Source organism: Gigantopelta aegis, chromosome 6, assembly GCF_016097555.1.
Source record: "Gigantopelta aegis isolate Gae_Host chromosome 6, Gae_host_genome, whole genome shotgun sequence".
NCBI lineage: Eukaryota > Metazoa > Mollusca > Gastropoda > Neomphalida > Peltospiridae > Gigantopelta > Gigantopelta aegis.
This window is the reverse complement of record NC_054704.1, coordinates 5,264,305-5,284,264: the sequence shown is the minus strand read 5'-3', so window position 1 is coordinate 5,284,264 and position 19,960 is coordinate 5,264,305. Positions and strand designations below refer to the sequence as shown.

At 43.1% G+C, this 19,960-nt stretch overlaps 1 protein-coding gene across 1 annotated transcript in view; it reads left to right on the top strand.

The window, feature by feature from the left end:
* Window positions 1–17,723, top strand: part of LOC121375718 (ribosome biogenesis protein BRX1 homolog) — a 30,419-nt gene extending 12,696 nt beyond the window's left edge. The window contains 6 exon segments of the mRNA XM_041503316.1: window positions 6,701–6,758; window positions 8,731–8,804; window positions 9,436–9,486; window positions 9,740–9,875; window positions 16,702–16,796; window positions 17,298–17,723. Of these exon segments, the coding sequence (XP_041359250.1) occupies window positions 6,701–6,758; window positions 8,731–8,804; window positions 9,436–9,486; window positions 9,740–9,875; window positions 16,702–16,796; window positions 17,298–17,468 (585 nt within the window). The 3' untranslated portion in view covers window positions 17,469–17,723.
* The last annotated feature ends 2,237 nt before the right edge of the window (window positions 17,724–19,960 follow it).

The window sequence follows — 19,960 nt, the reverse complement described above, 5'->3', positions numbered from 1 at the left end:
TCTTCCAGGGGCAAGACGTAACCCAGTGGTAAAGCACTCGCTTGATGCGCAGTCAGTTTAAACAATGGCTATCTGGTGTCTTCCAGGGGCAAGACGTAACCCAGTGGTAAAGCACTCGCTTGATGCGCAGTCAGTTTAAACAATGGCTATCTGGTGTCTTCCAGGGGCAAGACGTAACCCAGTGGTAAAGCACTCGCTTGATGCGCAGTCAGTTTAAACAATGGCTATCTGGTGTCTTCCAGGGGCAAGACGTAACCCAGTGGTAAAGCACTCGCTTGATGCGCAGTCAGTTTAAACAATGGCTATCTGGTGTCTTCCAGGGGCAAGACGTAACCCAGTGGTAAAGCACTCGCTTGATGCGCAGTCAGTTTAAACAATGGCTATCTGGTGTCTTCCAGGGGCTAGACGTAACCCAGTGGTAAAGCACTCGCTTGATGCGCAGTCAGTTTAAACAATGGCTATCTGGTGTCTTCCAGGGGGACGTAACCCAGTGGTAAAGACTCGCTTGATGCGCAGTCCGTTTAAACAATGGCTATCTGGTGTCTTCCAGGGGCAAGACGTAACCCAGTGGTACTCGCTTGATGCGCAGTCCGTTTAAACAATGGCTATCTGGTGTCTTCCAGGGGCAAGACGTAACCCAGTGGTAAAGCACTCGCTTGATGCGCAGTCCGTTTAAACAATGGCTATCTGGTGTCTTCCAGGGGCTAGACGTAACCCAGTGGTAAAGCACTCGCTTGATGCGCAGTCCGTTTAAACAATGGCTATCTGGTGTCTTCCAGGGGCAAGACGTAACCCAGTGGTAAAGCACTCGCTTGATGCGCAGTCCGTTTAAACAATGGCTATCTGGTGTCTTCCAGGGGCAAGACGTAACCCAGTGGTAAAGCACTCGCTTGATGCGCAGTCCGTTTAAACAATGGCTATCTGGTGTCTTCCAGGGGCAAGACGTAACCCAGTGGTAAAGCACTCGCTTGATGCGCAGTCCGTTTAAACAATGGCTATCTGGTGTCTTCCAGGGGCAAGACGTAACCCAGTGGTAAAGCACTCGCTTGATGCGCAGTCCGTTTAAACAATGGCTATCTGGTGTCTTCCAGGGGCTAGACGTAACCCAGTGGTAAAGTACTCGCTTGATGCGCAGTCAGTTTAAACAATGGCTATCTGGTGTCTTCCAGGGGCTAGACGTAACCCAGTGGTAAAGTACTCGCTTGATGCGCAGTCAGTTTAAACAATGGCTATCTGGTGTCTTCCAGGGGCAAGACGTAACCCAGTGGTAAAGCACTCGCTTGATGCGCAGTCAGTTTAAACAATGGCTATCTGGTGTCTTCCAGGGGCAAGACGTAACCCAGTGGTAAAGCACTCGCTTGATGCGCAGTCAGTTTAAACAATGGCTATCTGGTGTCTTCCAGGGGCAAGACGTAACCCAGTGGTAAAGCACTCGCTTGATGCGCAGTCAGTTTAAACAATGGCTATCTGGTGTCTTCCAGGGGCAAGACGTAACCCAGTGGTAAAGCACTCGCTTGATGCGCAGTCCGTTTAAACAATGGCTATCTGGTGTCTTCCAGGGGCTAGACGTAACCCAGTGGTAAAGCACTCGCTTGATGCGCAGTCAGTTTAAACAATGGCTATCTGGTGTCTTCCAGGGGCAAGACGTAGCCCAGTGGTAAAGTACTCGCTTGATGCGCAGTCAGTTTAAACAATGGCTATCTGGTGTCTTCCAGGGGCAAGACGTAACCCAGTGGTAAAGCACTCGCTTGATGCGCAGTCAGTTTAAACAATGGCTATCTGGTGTCTTCCAGGGGCAAGACGTAACCCAGTGGTAAAGCACTCGCTTGATGCGCAGTCCGTTTAAACAATGGCTATCTGGTGTCTTCCAGGGGCAAGACGTAACCCAGTGGTAAAGCACTCGCTTGATGCGCAGTCCGTTTAAACAATGGCTATCTGGTGTCTTCCAGGGGCTAGACGTAACCCAGTGGTAAAGCACTCGCTTGATGCGCAGTCAGTTTAAACAATGGCTATCTGGTGTCTTCCAGGGGCAAGACGTAACCCAGTGGTAAAGCACTCGCTTGATGCGCAGTCAGTTTAAACAATGGCTATCTGGTGTCTTCCAGGGGCAAGACGTAACCCAGTGGTAAAGCACTCGCTTGATGCGCAGTCAGTTTAAACAATGGCTATCTGGTGTCTTCCAGGGGCAAGACGTAACCCAGTGGTAAAGCACTCGCTTGATGCGCAGTCAGTTTAAACAATGGCTATCTGGTGTCTTCCAGGGGCAAGACGTAACCCAGTGGTAAAGCACTCGCTTGATGCGCAGTCAGTTTAAACAATGGCTATCTGGTGTCTTCCAGGGGCAAGACGTAACCCAGTGGTAAAGCACTCGCTTGATGCGCAGTCAGTTTAAACAATGGCTATCTGGTGTCTTCCAGGGGCTAGACGTAACCCAGTGGTAAAGCACTCGCTTGATGCGCAGTCAGTTTAAACAATGGCTATCTGGTGTCTTCCAGGGGCTAGACACTCGCTTGATGCGCAGTCCGTTTAAACAATGGCTATCTGGTGTCTTCCAGGGGCTAGACGTAACCCGTAAAGTACTCGCTTGATGCGCAGTCCGTTTAAACAATGGCTATCTGGTGTCTTCCAGGGGCAAGACGTAACCCAGTGGTAAAGCACTCGCTTGATGCGCAGTCCGTTTAAACAATGGCTATCTGGTGTCTTCCAGGGGCAAGACGTAACCCAGTGGTAAAGCACTCGCTTGATGCGCAGTCCGTTTAAACAATGGCTATCTGGTGTCTTCCAGGGGCAAGACGTAACCCAGTGGTAAAGCACTCGCTTGATGCGCAGTCGTTTAAACAATGGCTATCTGGTGTCTTCCAGGGGCTAGACGTAACCCAGTGGTAAAGCACTCGCTTGATGCGCAGTCCGTTTAAACAATGGCTATCTGGTGTCTTCCAGGGGCAAGACGTAACCCAGTGGTAAAGCACTCGCTTGATGCGCAGTCCGTTTAAACAATGGCTATCTGGTGTCTTCCAGGGGCAAGACGTAACCCAGTGGTAAAGCACTCGCTTGATGCGCAGTCCGTTTAAACAATGGCTATCTGGTGTCTTCCAGGGGCAAGACGTAACCCAGTGGTAAAGCACTCGCTTGATGCGCAGTCAGTTTAAACAATGGCTATCTGGTGTCTTCCAGGGGCAAGACGTAACCCAGTGGTAAAGTACTCGCTTGATGCGCAGTCAGTTTAAACAATGGCTATCTGGTGTCTTCCAGGGGCAAGACGTAACCCAGTGGTAAAGCACTCGCTTGATGCGCAGTCAGTTTAAACAATGGCTATCTGGTGTCTTCCAGGGGCAAGACGTAACCCAGTGGTAAAGCACTCGCTTGATGCGCAGTCAGTTTAAACAATGGCTATCTGGTGTCTTCCAGGGGCAAGACGTAACCCAGTGGTAAAGTACTCGCTTGATGCGCAGTCAGTTTAAACAATGGCTATCTGGTGTCTTCCAGGGGCAAGACGTAACCCAGTGGTAAAGTACTCGCTTGATGCGCAGTCAGTTTAAACAATGGCTATCTGGTGTCTTCCAGGGGCAAGACGTAACCCAGTGGTAAAGCACTCGCTTGATGCGCAGTCCGTTTAAACAATGGCTATCTGGTGTCTTCCAGGGGCTAGACGTAACCCAGTGGTAAAGCACTCGCTTGATGCGCAGTCAGTTTAAACAATGGCTATCTGGTGTCTTCCAGGGGGGCAGTGGTAAAGACTCGCTTGATGCGCAGTCAGTTTAAACAATGGCTATCTGGTGTCTTCCAGGGGCAAGACGTAAAGTAAAGCACTCGCTTGATGCGCAGTCAGTTTAAACAATGGCTATCTGGTGTCTTCCAGGGGCTAGACGTAACCCAGTGGTAAAGCACTCGCTTGATGCGCAGTCAGTTTAAACAATGGCTATCTGGTGTCTTCCAGGGGCAAGACGTAACCCAGTGGTAAAGCACTCGCTTGATGCGCAAGTTTAAACAATGGCTATCTGGTGTCTTCCAGGGGCTAGACGTAACCCAGTGGTAAAGCACTCGCTTGATGCGCAGTCAGTTTAAACAATGGCTATCTGGTGTCTTCCAGGGGCTAGACGTAACCCAGTGGTAAAGCACTCGCTTGATGCGCAGTCAGTTTAAACAATGGCTATCTGGTGTCTTCCAGGGGCAAGACGTAACCCAGTGGTAAAGCACTCGCTTGATGCGCAGTCCGTTTAAACAATGGCTATCTGGTGTCTTCCAGGGGCTAGACGTAACCCAGTGGTAAAGCACTCGCTTGATGCGCAGTCAGTTTAAACAATGGCTATCTGGTGTCTTCCAGGGGCAAGACGTAACCCAGTGGTAAAGCACTCGCTTGATGCGCAGTCAGTTTAAACAATGGCTATCTGGTGTCTTCCAGGGGCAAGACGTAACCCAGTGGTAAAGCACTCGCTTGATGCGCAGTCAGTTTAAACAATGGCTATCTGGTGTCTTCCAGGGGCAAGACGTAACCCAGTGGTAAAGCACTCGCTTGATGCGCAGTCAGTTTAAACAATGGCTATCTGGTGTCTTCCAGGGGCAAGACGTAACCCAGTGGTAAAGCACTCGCTTGATGCGCAGTCAGTTTAAACAATGGCTATCTGGTGTCTTCCAGGGGCAAGACGTAACCCAGTGGTAAAGCACTCGCTTGATGCGCAGTCAGTTTAAACAATGGCTATCTGGTGTCTTCCAGGGGCAAGACGTAACCCAGTGGTAAAGTACTCGCTTGATGCGCAGTCAGTTTAAACAATGGCTATCTGGTGTCTTCCAGGGGCAAGACGTAACCCAGTGGTAAAGCACTCGCTTGATGCGCAGTCAGTTTAAACAATGGCTATCTGGTGTCTTCCAGGGGCAAGACGTAACCCAGTGGTAAAGCACTCGCTTGATGCGCAGTCAGTTTAAACAATGGCTATCTGGTGTCTTCCAGGGGCAAGACGTAACCCAGTGGTAAAGTACTCGCTTGATGCGCAGTCAGTTTAAACAATGGCTATCTGGTGTCTTCCAGGGGCAAGACGTAACCCAGTGGTAAAGCACTCGCTTGATGCGCAGTCAGTTTAAACAATGGCTATCTGGTGTCTTCCAGGGGCAAGACGTAACCCAGTGGTAAAGCACTCGCTTGATGCGCAGTCAGTTTAAACAATGGCTATCTGGTGTCTTCCAGGGGCAAGACGTAACCCAGTGGTAAAGCACTCGCTTGATGCGCAGTCAGTTTAAACAATGGCTATCTGGTGTCTTCCAGGGGCAAGACGTAACCCAGTGGTAAAGCACTCGCTTGATGCGCAGTCAGTTTAAACAATGGCTATCTGGTGTCTTCCAGGGGCAAGACGTAACCCAGTGGTAAAGCACTCGCTTGATGCGCAGTCAGTTTAAACAATGGCTATCTGGTGTCTTCCAGGGGCTAGACGTAACCCAGTGGTAAAGCACTCGCTTGATGCGCAGTCAGTTTAAACAATGGCTATCTGGTGTCTTCCAGGGGCAAGACGTAACCCAGTGGTAAAGCACTCGCTTGATGCGCAGTCAGTTTAAACAATGGCTATCTGGTGTCTTCCAGGGGCTAGACGTAACCCAGTGGTAAAGCACTCGCTTGATGCGCAGTCAGTTTAAACAATGGCTATCTGGTGTCTTCCAGGGGCAAGACGTAACCCAGTGGTAAAGCACTCGCTTGATGCGCAGTCAGTTTAAACAATGGCTATCTGGTGTCTTCCAGGGGCAAGACGTAACCCAGTGGTAAAGTACTCGCTTGATGCGCAGTCAGTTTAAACAATGGCTATCTGGTGTCTTCCAGGGGCAAGACGTAACCCAGTGGTAAAGCACTCGCTTGATGCGCAGTCAGTTTAAACAATGGCTATCTGGTGTCTTCCAGGGGCTAGACGTAACCCAGTGGTAAAGCACTCGCTTGATGCGCAGTCAGTTTAAACAATGGCTATCTGGTGTCTTCCAGGGGCAAGACGTAACCCAGTGGTAAAGTACTCGCTTGATGCGCAGTCAGTTTAAACAATGGCTATCTGGTGTCTTCCAGGGGCAAGACGTAACCCAGTGGTAAAGCACTCGCTTGATGCGCAGTCAGTTTAAACAATGGCTATCTGGTGTCTTCCAGGGGCAAGACGACGTAAACAAACCCAGTGGTAAAGCACTCGCTTGATGCGCAGTCAGTTTAAACAATGGCTATCTGGTGTCTTCCAGGGGCAAGACGTAACCCAGTGGTAAAGCACTCTCGCTTGATGCGCAGTCCGTTTAAACAATGGCTATCTGGTGTCTTCCAGGGGCAAGACGTAACCCAGTGGTAAAGCACTCGCTTGATGCGCAGTCAGTTTAAACAATGGCTATCTGGTGTCTTCCAGGGGCAAGACGTAACCCAGTGGTAAAGCACTCGCTTGATGCGCAGTCAGTTTAAACAATGGCTATCTGGTGTCTTCCAGGGGCAAGACGTAACCCAGTGGTAAAGCACTCGCTTGATGCGCAGTCAGTTTAAACAATGGCTATCTGGTGTCTTCCAGGGGCAAGACGTAACCCAGTGGTAAAGCACTCGCTTGATGCGCAGTCAGTTTAAACAATGGTTGGTGTCAGACGTAACCCAGTGGTAAAGCACTCGCTTGATGCGCAGTCAGTTTAAACTTCCAGGGGTATGGCTATCTGCTTGATGCGCAGTCTTGTCTTCCAGGGGCTAGACGTAACCCAGTGGTATGGTGCATCGCTTGCCCCAAGAGGTCCATCAGCAAAATTCCTTGTAGAAAATGGTATGTCCAGTCACATTATAAATTATTATCTGCTTACATTATAATCCTTGTAGAAAATGGTATGTCCAGTCACATTATAAATTATTATCTGCTTACATTATAATCCTTGTAGAAAATGGTATGTCCAGTCACATTATAAATTATTATCTGCTTACATTATAATCCTTGTAGAAAATGGTATGTCCAGTCACATTATAAATTATTATCTGCTTACATTATAATCCTTGTAGAAAATGGTATGTCCAGTCACATTATAAATTATTATCTGCTTACATTTTAATCTTTGTAGAAAATGGTATGTCCAGTCACATTATAAATTATTATCTACTTACATTTTAATCCTTGTAGAAAATGGTATGTCCAGTCACATTATAAATTATTATCTGCTTACATTATAATCTATTTTTTAGTAAAGTTAGAAAGCAGTTTAAAAAACAGTTTGATTATTTACTGGTTCTTGTAGGCAATTAAAACTCATTCATTACTCAAAAAATAGTTCGTTAACCCTTTGCTTCCACTGGGCAGGAAAACTTGCTGGTTGTGGCTTGAATAATGTGATATTAGACCAAATTTCCAGCCAGCAAGCTAAGAGTTAAATCTGCACTATCTCCCTATCCTGTGAATTGTTTACTATTCTCCTACAATTGTCATATATAAGCCTTTTTCCCAATGGTTAAGTTTCTTGATAAATCGGATGATAGATGTACGATGTAATGGGCAATCAGGATTTATCATAATGACAAAATTCCGAGAACTCGTCTGATATGCTGTCATATATAGCCTCGTGTGGTGTTTTCGTTAGTATATTAATTCTGCGTCTTCCAATATAATAATTTAAACGTTGTTATGATATAAATAATTTTCAAAAATATTACTAACTTCCAATGAAAATGATGTTATTGTTCTTATTTTATTTTGTGCCATTCTAATTTTTAACACTTCGTTAGCAACAATGAATAAAGTCTGGTCCCTGATCGATCGCAGCAGTCAATTCGATTATGTGTCTTTTTGCCTGCTATTCTAATCAGTGTTTCCAAAATGGCAATGGCAGGTTAATAATAAATAATTGTATCACAATCTGAAGTACACCATTTGTGTTTAGAACATACTTTTTGGGACAATAAAATTGATAAAGAAGACAAGATGGAATAGACTATCGATTTTGTAAATGCAACTTTAAACAACATTAACTGTTTTAAAATATCGCAAAATTTTGAAAAACTCAAGAAAATAATACCATTTCATAAATAAATATTATTTTATGTATTTATAAAAACAATAAGTGGTAATATGTTAGTAAAAGTTATAAACCCATAGACCTACCCATTGTCCAAAATCAATCCATACGAATTGCTCGAAATAATTCTGTATGAGGTTGAAACACCGCTTCACACATGTAAAGTCCAATCATATGCATACATTTTGCAACAAAAATTAACAGCAAATGAAAACATATTTTTAGTGAATCCTGTATTACAATAAACCATATTCAGATTACAATACTAATAAATTTGCCTTTGCTTCGCTCTTAAGTCAGTGATGTCATGTCAAGGAAAGAAAGAAAAAAATATTACATCATTTTACTTACTACAAACGTTTTCATTGAATATCTTAAGTAAGGAAAATAGATGAGTAGTTTTAAAAAATGTGTTGGATTTCTTTAAATAAAAACACAATAAAATTTCTTACAGATACTCCTAATAGGTGTAGTATTAGAATAGAGATACTATTACTGTGTTTCATTGTTAACTATAACAAGAACGTTATCACAAAATTTTTGGATTGAGGGACTCTACCTCATCTCGTCCCCAAATACAAATTATGTGATAAATCCTTAGTTAACAATTAAACACAGTGATATTATCACCTAAATGCAAAACACAGCTACCCGTGCAGTTACAAGACCCTTGTTCCACAGCATGTATCTTAGTAATCCTGCCTTCACTGACTAAAACATTCTCGTATTCCACAGTTCACACTATGATGGAATTGAAGATGACTGGAAACTGTTTGAAAACCTCACGGCCACTTCTGTCGTTTGATAAGGTTTGTTTTATTGACTTTGTCGTAGTCTTACTGTCATTAAGTGCTTTCCATCTTTTTAATACAGAGTTCACAAGCAGAATGCTCTCAGGCTTTATAACGGCAAACTATGTGTTTATATGACCTTTACTCCAGAATAGTCTCGTTAAATGGAAGTATACAACATGATGGAACCAGTGAATACTGGATCATCTATTCTTAATGAGCCAGTATATATATACTGGATATATTCTGATTGAACCAATACTGGATGGTTTATTCTGTATGAACCATTATATTATCTAGATTATCTATTCTTAAAGATGTTGGGAAAATGCAAATTTAAGAAATAAAAATAGAATTTTAAAAAATCATGATTATTCCTACTGTGTACTGGATGATTCATTCTGAATGAGCCAATGTGTATACTGGATGCTTAAATTATTCTTGAGATTATAGCTTTAATTTAGGAATCCACATACTGTTTCATCTTAAATATTGCTGCAATAAATGCTGGAGTTATGTCCCTTTTTCTTAACGAATATTCCATTTAATTATTTTATAGGAACTTGTGACTTACTGACATCATCAACTTACATTACTTAGGTGTTGTCTGCTGCAATGTAATCCCACACTATTTACTGTTGTTTTTCAGGAATTTGATGAAAGTCCACATTGGAAACTTCTGAAGGAGTTATTTATACAGGTATTTGGCACCACTTCATTTTAATTTCAGTTTATTTTGTTGCTTATATCCATTTATGGTTCAAGCACAGTGCCCTTGGAACACCACACCGTGGTTCTCTGGACTATCTATTTTGGGTCACTCGTGTCAGTGATCTTAAGATAGGATAGGATTAAAGTATCTACAGAATGACGTGAGTGACATCCTATTTTGCATTCATGAATCTGTTGTTGTATGAAATGTTAGCATCTTTTGTCTTGTTGTTTTTTTTCAGATATTTGGAACCCCAAATTACCATCCTAAGAGTCAGCCGTTTGTAGACCACGTGTTCATGTTTTCTGTGGTTGATAATCGGGTGTGGTTCCGTAATTACCAGATTCTAGAGGAAGATGGGTCACTGGCGGAAATAGGTGGGACTTCTTTGTTGTTGGATTGGTCTTTTATGTTGATATTACATAGATTTTTCAAAATCATAAAAATATATTTTTCTCTATATTGGTAACATTCTTGTAACTGATTTACAGCAGAAAACGGTAATACCAATACGGTTATATCCGAAAGATATCAATATTATTGCACATAAAATGTATTATTATCTAATGGTTCAATATAACCAAGTTAATGAAAACCAGAAGACACATATAATAACAAGTGTAATGACGTGATTTTGGGAAGCGACGTTATAACATGCCATTGCTTCCCCAGTGCTTATGAAATATAACGTCATTTCATCGTCTCCTACTAGGTGTGGTTGAAACTTTTTCTAGACAGTCTTTCTTATTCATAAAAAAATAATAATATGGATAATAAAGAAATTACTACTCGCGCGTGAGTCGTACTGATGTTACAAAACTTGTGTCAGGATTCATGTATTACTCTCACTCTCCCTCGGGCAATACAAAAACTGAACACTCGTTTCATAAAATCAGTACGACACTCAAGCTTGTATAATATTTCTTTTCAATATTACCTGTCCTCAAACAAGTGCATTCCCCCCCCCCCCCCCCCCTCCCATGCAAGTGGACTGGTCTGAGCATCCCAACAGAAAAATGGGATGGCCTAAATCTTTTACAGTATGCTCCCCTGTAGTTCCGGTCATGTGACTATAGCTTCCTTCTTTTTCTCTTCGCTATACTGGTCGGATGTGTTTTCTTTTGGCTCTGTTCTTGGAGTCCGATTGGTGTTTTTTTTATGACGATACTTTTGTTGTTAATTGACAGATTCGTTTCTGTCTTTGTTGTAAGTGTTTCTAAGTGTATTATTTTGGCGTAAACACTTTTTTCAAGTGTGTTTTTACTTCCAAAACTGTTGTTACCGGTAAACGCTGCGTGGTCGCCATTTGCAAAGATGGCGGCCATGTTACCGGTTATGTCTTAATAGTTTGTTATTATTTCTCTTTGTAGAAATTCTATCATGTCAAATTCTAGTATGTGCCGACAACGTTCTTGTGTTCGCTGTCAGAGTTCCTATCTCGCGATGATCCTCATGAGCTTTGTCCTGCATGCCGTGTGCCTTGTTCGGCAGAGACGAGGTGCGATGTTTGTTCCAAATTGTCCGACTTGGAGTTTGGGAATTACTTGACCTTGCTGTCTACTAGGGCCAAGAAGGCGGAGTCAACCCCGGCGTGGTCTTCGGCGCCGTCCATAGCCGATTGGGTGGCCGATGCTTTGAAGTTGATGTTGCCTGCAATGTTACAAGAGACCTTGGCAGTGATGTCAGCGGCAGCCAGGGCGGATCCACAACCTGAGGTGGAGGGGCCCAACCCTCCCTCTTCTGTGACGGCAGTTCCAACTTCTAAACCGGGATCTACTGTTCCACGGAAGTCTCAGGCGGCGGCCAAACATTCATCACGGGTGCTTGCGGGATCCAGTGTACAGGCCGAGAAGGGTACTTCGTCGTCGAAGCGGATATCATCTTCTGATCGCCGGTCTGATCCATCCTTGAAGGTGCAGGCGCATGGGTCCATGGGTCACCGTGCCAGATGTAATAGAAGTCATTCACCACGGACTCCAGCGGCTCCATTGGGTCATCCACGGTTGATGCGGTCTCTACGGTTTCCAGGCAGGACAGCCCATGGTCGGGTTCTCCAGTATCCTCAAGGGACCGTCCACGGTCCGGTACTACAACGGCCTATGATCTACCAGACAGACATGCCTGCTCTCGAGTTCTTCGAGATTTTCCAAATGAAGGGTCGGGTCCATCGGTGGCGGATGACCCAGAGGCGACTGATCAATTGTCCTTGATCACATCAATGTCAACGATGATTACGCACCATAGACGGCAAGCCTTCTTGAAGAAATCAACGTTAGATTCCCAACACAAGAAGGAACTGTTAGCGCAGCCATGGTCTTCCTCTAAATTATACTACCCAGACGATATTTTCGACATTATTTTCTGAATGTCAATTATATTAGCTAGACCATAATGTCACGCATGGTATTGTTCCATTTTGACGAAAGTGGGTCTAAGCAACCCATAAATGAATTAAAATCTACTGTCATTGACACTGTCAACTAGTTCTAATGGCGAAAACATGCTTACATTTGCACGTAAATTAGGGCGAAAGCGAAAGTGCCCATAACTTGCTTTTTCACAAAGCGCTTCATTTGCACGCTTTGCACGTGTATTCCATGTTCCCAATGCTGAATTTCCGTATAATTGGAGCTTGCGTTCTTGTACGGTGCACACTCCAAATTCGATAATGGTACGACTTCAACTGACTATCGAAGATCGAGGAAGGGCTATTGCTTGGCTTCAGGATGGCAATACGCAAAGAAATGTTGCTCTGAGATTTGGTGTCAGTCAGAGTGTCGTTGGCCGACTGTGGCAATGGTACCAAGCAACGAATTCTGTTTGAAATCGTCCACGTTCGGGAAGACCCCGAAGCACTACAAATAGAGAGGACCGCTACATCACCAATATGGTTCTACATCAACGCACAACCACTGCACGCCGATTACGTGACAATCTGCGGACCGCGACTGGAACTCGAGTGTCTGATCAAACCATACGCAATCGTCTGAGAGCCAATAATCTACGCTGCCGTCGCCAGGCTGTTCGACCACCACTCCTACCACGTCACAGAACGGCCAGACGTCACTGGTGCACGCTTCATCTGCGGTGGCAACGTGTTCAGTGGGGTCGAGTGATGTTCACTGATGAGTCCAGGTTTAGTCTCCAGTTCAACGACGGTCGGGTTCGTGTCTACAGACGTCCTGGGGAGCGCTTCGCTGACGTTAGCGTTAGACAACGTCACCGGTTCGGTGGTGGCAGCGGCATCTCTATCCACCACAGGACCCCCCTCTATGTGGTGGATGGCAATCTGAATGGAATCCGCTATCTGAATGAGATTATCCGGCCATTGGTTCTCCCAGGCCTTCAGCAGATTGGCGGCGGGGCAGTTCTGCAGGATGACAATGCCAGACCCCACCGCGCCAGGGTGGTAACGGACTTTCTCAGACAACAAGGTATCGCCAGGATGGATTGGCCAGCATATTTGCATGACTTGGCCCCAATAGAGTTCGCCTGGGACGAATTAGGCAGGAGAGTTCGGGATAACCATGCCCCTCCGGCCAACCTTCATGATCTGGGTCAACTTCTTATGGCAGAGTGGCAGGCCATTCCCCAAGAGTTCTTCAGACGTCTGATCAACAGCATGAGGCAACGATGTGTCGAGTGTATTCGCGCCAGGGGTGGATTCACACACTATTAAACGAATGTTCTAATGTGTAAAATCCATGTTTGACAACCTTCAACTTTGACAGCATGTCATGTGACTTTCTTGTATACAGTGACGTTTATTTGTGGTTTTTTGTAAATATGGAACAATAAATAAAAAATTTGGTGTAGTTTATATCATCAATTTAATACACTCTAAAACTTATTTGGTTATAAATTTTTGACGCCTACAGCTACGACGGATCCAGATGTTCCTGTATCCTTACATTCTTTACGACATTCCAGACTTGATGATTCCATTGCCGATCAACCTGCGGTCCGTCTCCAGTGGTGGCAACGCCAATCGAATGTCTTAGAAGGCATCTCTTTGCGGCCGTTTCAAGTGATGCATCATCTGTTCGCAGATGCGTCACTCGAGGGTTGGGGAGCATACCTCTTCAGGGCGGTGGTCAGCAGAAGAATTGGTGCTACACATCAATCTTCTCGAGATGTTGGCTGTCTACAATGCGATCCTTCACTGGCGTCTCCAGTTGATTTGAGCGTCTCTCGTGGTGGCAACTGACAGCGTGGCGGTGGCGGCTTACATCAATCGTCAGGGCGGCACACACTCAGAAAGTCTTCTCCAGATGACTTATTGCCTGTACGATCTAGTGGACGATGTGCCTCTGCAGATGCGAGCAAGACATATTCCAGGGGTGTCCAATGTCCTAGCCGACAGTCTATCCCGTCCGTCATCACCACAGTCAACTGAGTGGATGCTACATCCAGACGTTATTCGTTGGGTATGCGAGCATCTTTGGACTCCGAACATCGATCTGTTCGCCACAAAGTTCAACCATCAGCTTCGGGTTTATGTATTGCCAGTTCCAGATCCAGATGCATTCGATCTTGATGCTCTCACCATCAGCTGGGATCAGATGGATGCATATGTCTATTCTGCTGCCTCGGGTGTTACAGCGGTTTCAATTATACCGATGTCGCCTGTTGCTGATCGTGCCCATGTGGCCATCAAGGGTGTGGTTTCCAGATCTAATCAGTCTCGCCGATCCTCATCCGTTGCCTCTGCCCGAGTGGGATCATATCTCGGCTCTACCATCCAAATCCACGCTTGTTCCGGCTACATGCGTGGACCGTATTGCCAAAGGTCTGAAGAAGAAGGGGTTTTCTTCACAGTCTACTGCGGCAATTTTGAAGGCTCATCGATCATCTACTACAGCGGCATATAATGTCCGATGGCTGTGTTTTCATAGATGGTGTCTGCGACAACACATTAAGCCTCAGAAGATTCCAGTCCCTCGTCTGGCAGACGTCACTGAAGTTGAAAGGCTCGACGATTGTGGGTTACGTTTCGGTTATTGCTACTGTTCGTGATCCGGCTACTGGAACGAAGCTCTCCGTCATCCCTGAAATTCATAAGATGGTTAAGAGCTTTAAATTGGAGGATCAAGTTCGTCGCTTTCATCCTCCGAAGTGGGACCTGACTCTGGTTTTGAGGTCCTTGACGGTTGCACCATATGAGCCGATTGAAGAGTCCTCATTAGAACTTTTAACTTGGGGAAAAAAGTTTTTCTGTTGGGATTTGCAACAGCTGCTCGAGTCTCGGAAATTCATGCCTTGTTCGATTTCATCGTGATCGTCAGTCGGTTTCCTTGGGCTTCTAAAGAACTTTGTGGCTAAAAATCAGCTACCTGATCAACAGCCATGAACGTATGTGGTTCAAGCATTATCATCTATCCTGGGTCCGGCCGACACTGAAGACTTGGCTTTGTGTCCGGTTCGTGCTTTGTACCACTATATTGAAAGGACTCGCTCGTTTCGACAACACCGTCCGAGGTTGTTCCTTTTGTGTCACCAGTCGCATTTAAAAGACATTACCAAGAACACTGTGGCTCCGTCGATTCAATTGACTATTCTGTGTGCGTACCAGAAGGAAGGTTTGCCTGCACCCACTGCCTCCAATCCGCATGAACTGCGTGCACTGGCTGCCACCATGTCTTTGCACTGTAACACTCCTATCCAGCACATTATTACTGGCTGTTACTGGGTGACGGACTATTATTTGAGGGATGTCTCCACTGAGGATGTCGAGGGCTTCCATCATCTGGGTCCTGTGGTGGCTGCGCAGACACTAGTGAACACTAGCCGTCCTCATCGCCATTGAGGGTTGCTTTTGGATTCTAGACTGCACACAGAGATGTCTACTGAATCCACAGGTGAGGATTGCTAAGACTTTTTATTCTTTGCACTTTTCACATGCACTGGTGCTGGAATTTTTTGTCTGGATAACACTTTTCTCGGCTAATTGTTGTCTCACTGAACTAACATGCTTTTGGTGTACTGGACAGAAAACACTCGGGGGCTTGTTCAGTTTGGTGTTCTGACGGATGCACCCATACAATGTTGTTGCTTGTTATGTTTTCATAACACTCCAATACATTGGGAGGTTACCTAATACCTGCATCCCTGGTGGCTACGATTTCCCAACGGTTGTGATGGATGCCGCCTGGGTTGGTTAGTTGTTCATTTAACCTGCACTCGGTTGTGACGGGCATCCCTTGGAAGAGAGGTCTTTCTTTTGGCCTAATTCTTCCACTGCTAAGTCTCCCTCCGGTCTCTGGGAGTTTTTAAGAGAATCTTCGGATTTGGTACACACCACCATCTGTTGAATGCTGCACTTGTTTTGAGGACAGGTAATATTGAAAAGAAATGGAGAAAACTTAGTGTTTTCTCTTTTATAGAGATATTACCTGTCCTCAAGGGTTTATTCCCACCCGTGCCTCCCCGCTTCCCGGCATCCGTGTGATGGGCTCAGTGAAAAAGAAGGAAGCTGTAGTCACATGACCGGAACTACAGGGGAGCATACTGTAGAAGATTTAGGCCATCCCATTTTTCTGTTTGGAAGCTACAAAGTAACAAATATCAAATTGGTGTAAATTAAATAAACCAGACACTTGATCTTCCCATTACGAATGACTAGATGCCAACACTATTGAGACACACTTGAGAAGTGTCATTTGTTTATTAAAACACTCATAGTTTACATTTGTGTGCGCAAAGAACTATCTTGTTTCAGCTCGATTTTGTAATGGTGTACTCAGTATTTATTTTACCATTTTTATTGTCACTTTATCATCAAAACATGTCCCCATTTGGACTTATTCGTCACTCTATTTGCCATTTAACTTGGGAGTTTGATTTTTACATTTTCAACTCATTTTTAAAAATAAAACGGTCGTAAATTCGACCCACACTTTTCTTCGGATTTCAGCTGTATTTGGCAATTCATATTTACCACATGAGCATGTCTGACTTGCATATTTTCATACTTTTTCACACAATCAAAACTTGTTGCATATAATAGTTTTTCAGCAAGAAATTCAAGTACATTTTCTTATATAAATGTAGTTTTATTTTGATGCATCAGCAAGATTCTGCTCCTTGCCTACTGTGCGTCAAAGGTGCGATTTGACTCAAGCTCCCGAGTCGTTGAGAGCCCTGAGGACATGTGATTATTCTTTCTGAAATAGTTTTTAAAACTTAAAAATCATCATTTTGCAGGGCCAAGATTTGTCTTGAATCCAATCAGGATATTCGAGGGAAGTTTCGGTGGACCCACTCTGTACCAGAATCCACACTACATTTCTCCTAATGAGGTATGCTACTCTGTGTTTGCAGGCAGGAGGCTTTATTTTTTGTTTACGTTTATTACTATATATCAATTAATATACACATACACACACACACCACATACTTTCGGGGTGGGGTGCATGTGCATGACTTTTGACTATAATTTTGCAAATTTTGTAATGGAAAAATTAGAAATATACAAAGTGAACACAACTAACTTTGTAAAAGTGCTGAATGCACATTTTTAACAGCAATAAATTGTTACTTAATGTGTTGAGAGTGTTCAAGTTAAAGGTCAGAATATAACATTTTGCAACTAAACTTCTTTTTTTCTCCTGTAAGTTCATGTCAATAAATTTGTGTAACTGTTTTTTAAATTAAATTGGGATTTAAAAAACAATCTCTTTTGTGTTGTTTTTGAAAAATCATTATGGCAGTTACATACATCAGCAAAATAAATATTGGATATAGATTTGTTTTGCCCATATGGCTAATAAAAGTACACACTCTCGTTTTCTCCATTTCAGCATCGACGGAAACTCAGGCTGTCTGTGGCAGGAAAATATGTGAGTAGAGTTGAAGCCAAAAGCTCTCTGCAAATGCGTCGCCCAAAAGAATCATACGAAGTTGATCCTACAGATGACGTATTTCAGACAGTGACACCAGAAAATATTGAGAGAATAGGAAAGAAAAGATGACAAACACTGGGTTAAACTTTGGTGAATCAGATGTCATGATGAGACTATGCACGGATTATGTCAGTCTATAAACAGTGCATGACAGAAGAAATGTCTAACTTCTAAAGAAAGAGGGAGCACATATACTAAATGTTGGCAAACCATCTTGTGCCATGCCAGAAAATGACTAGGTTGTTTAGAGAATTGTACTTGGGAGAAAGTTAATTTTAGTGGAATCCTACAAAACCTGCCACACAATAAAATATGTTCTGCCAATAATTGCATTTGTTGTTATAGTATTAAAATGGGTGGTCCTAGCTGCAGTGTACATAAATGGTCACTGGCAGTTGTGGTAATATGGTGGTTGTGGTAATATGGCGGTTGTGTGTAAACCTACAGATGATAATCAGGAAACAGGAATGAGTGTGAGAAGGACTGCCAGTTTATAAAACTTTGTGTTACCTGGAAAATGATGGCATTAACAAAAAACAAAAAAAATTATTCTGAAGAAAAAACTACCAACATTTCGGGGTTTTACTGATGAATATTTAACCAGCAATAATTTGAGATCTATTTTAAAAATAATTCTACCTCTCCGTGTCATTTTTATTGAAGTAAATGAAAACATTTTATATAAAATATGTGCTGTATCGTAAAAAAATAAATAAAAAATATTTCAAGACCTACACCAAAACAAATGGAGTATTTATAAAAATAAATATTTTATTAAATGTATGGATGATATATTATTATTGTTGGGAGATTATTTTAAAATAAATCGAGCAGTTAAATAATTGTTTCGTGGGGGAGTAGTTTGACCTCGTTACGACCACATTAGTCCCTGAATCACTTTGTTGTGATATCGTATTTGTGCTGTTATTTCTTTCGCCATAATGTCATAAGAAAAATTACTGATCAACAGTAAGGGAAGACTGAATAGCATTTAAATAATTAATTCTTTGCAATTATTAAAATAAAAAACCCATGTATATGTAATAAAATGTGTTTAAAGAGTATTATTAAATCTATTGATCAATAGGTTGACAAGACATTCATTAATCTAATCATTCCCTAGTTAAAATAAATCTATGATTGGTACCTACTTCTGTCCTGCACATTTACTAAATACCATCAAAATGAAAGACTTGCTTATTGAAAGTTAATCCTTTAATAGGACTAAAGGCTCATTTTGAAAAGCAAAACATATCAACATATTTAGCAGACATCTGTAACTTGAATATGCGACATTGTCCGCACACAATGAGATCAAGGATGCCAAGTGACCGGGTGTACTGCCAACCTGCTATGGCATCGGATTATGTAATCTCATTGTGTAGAAGTCACATTTATTCCTAATCTGCTGTCGGTGGTAGGGGTGTGTGAATTGCCCTGTAATGAACAATAGCATTGATGTATATTTCTTCCTGACAATTTGTGGTCGCATAAAAGGCAAACGTTATTGTGACGCACAAAAGACAAAAATAATTGATGAAGTTTTTACTGCCATGTTTGAAACGTTACAACATGGAAAGAGAAATGTCCGAAGGTATGGAAACGAGCAATAGTCAATGAAATGGGCACACCTGCCATATGCAAATGAGCCACTTCACTAGAGGGGGTCCAGAGAGCGAAGTTCACACCGTCAGAGTAGTGAGTGTGTCCACCTTGAGCATTGATACAGGCCTGGCACTGTTGTCTCATTGAGGCGACTAAACGCTGGAGAAATGGATGGTGAGGGTTGCTGGCTGGAACCTGTTTCGCAGATGCGTGGTTCGGATCCACGTGTTTTGGGGAGGGGTCGTCACAGATGGTTGGTCGCTACGGGGAGAGTCCCTGACCTGGTTGTTTTGTTGATGTCGTTGCCATAAGTGCCATATGGTCAGTGGGAAGCTCTAAAAATTACACCTTGTGAAGTGGATAAACGAAGGGTGTTATTTCAACTGTTTGCTTATCACTTGTAATGAGAATATAAAGAAAAAACCCATCGTTTAACTGGCTTAAGAATAGTATTTTTAGTTTGCATTATAAAACGTTGAAATTCAAATATTTTTGGGGACACTTAAGTATGCATGTATAATTTAGAAATTCCATACTTTTATATCCATACAAGATTCAATGATTGCATCTGTAACTTGTATGCTGGGGTGTTGTTAAACATTCATTCATTCATTCATTAATTAATTTGTAATATTCCAAACTTCAATTTGTCAGAATATTAAATATAGGTTATTCACTTGGATGAAATCGGACTATATAAATGAACATCTACCGAACTCGAGCCATAAGAAGTTAACTTAATGCACATCAGTAGAACTCCCATCGTGTTTCTCATTCTAGTACATGAAAAGTACCAGGTATACAATTTGCATTATGCTTCATTATCTGAACAGTAAAAGTTAGCTTGTTTTGTTTAACGACGCCACTACAACAATTAATGTATTCATCATCGACTATTGGATGTCGAAAAGTTAGTAATTTAAACAGTCAGAGAAGACCCATTAAATTTTTTCACA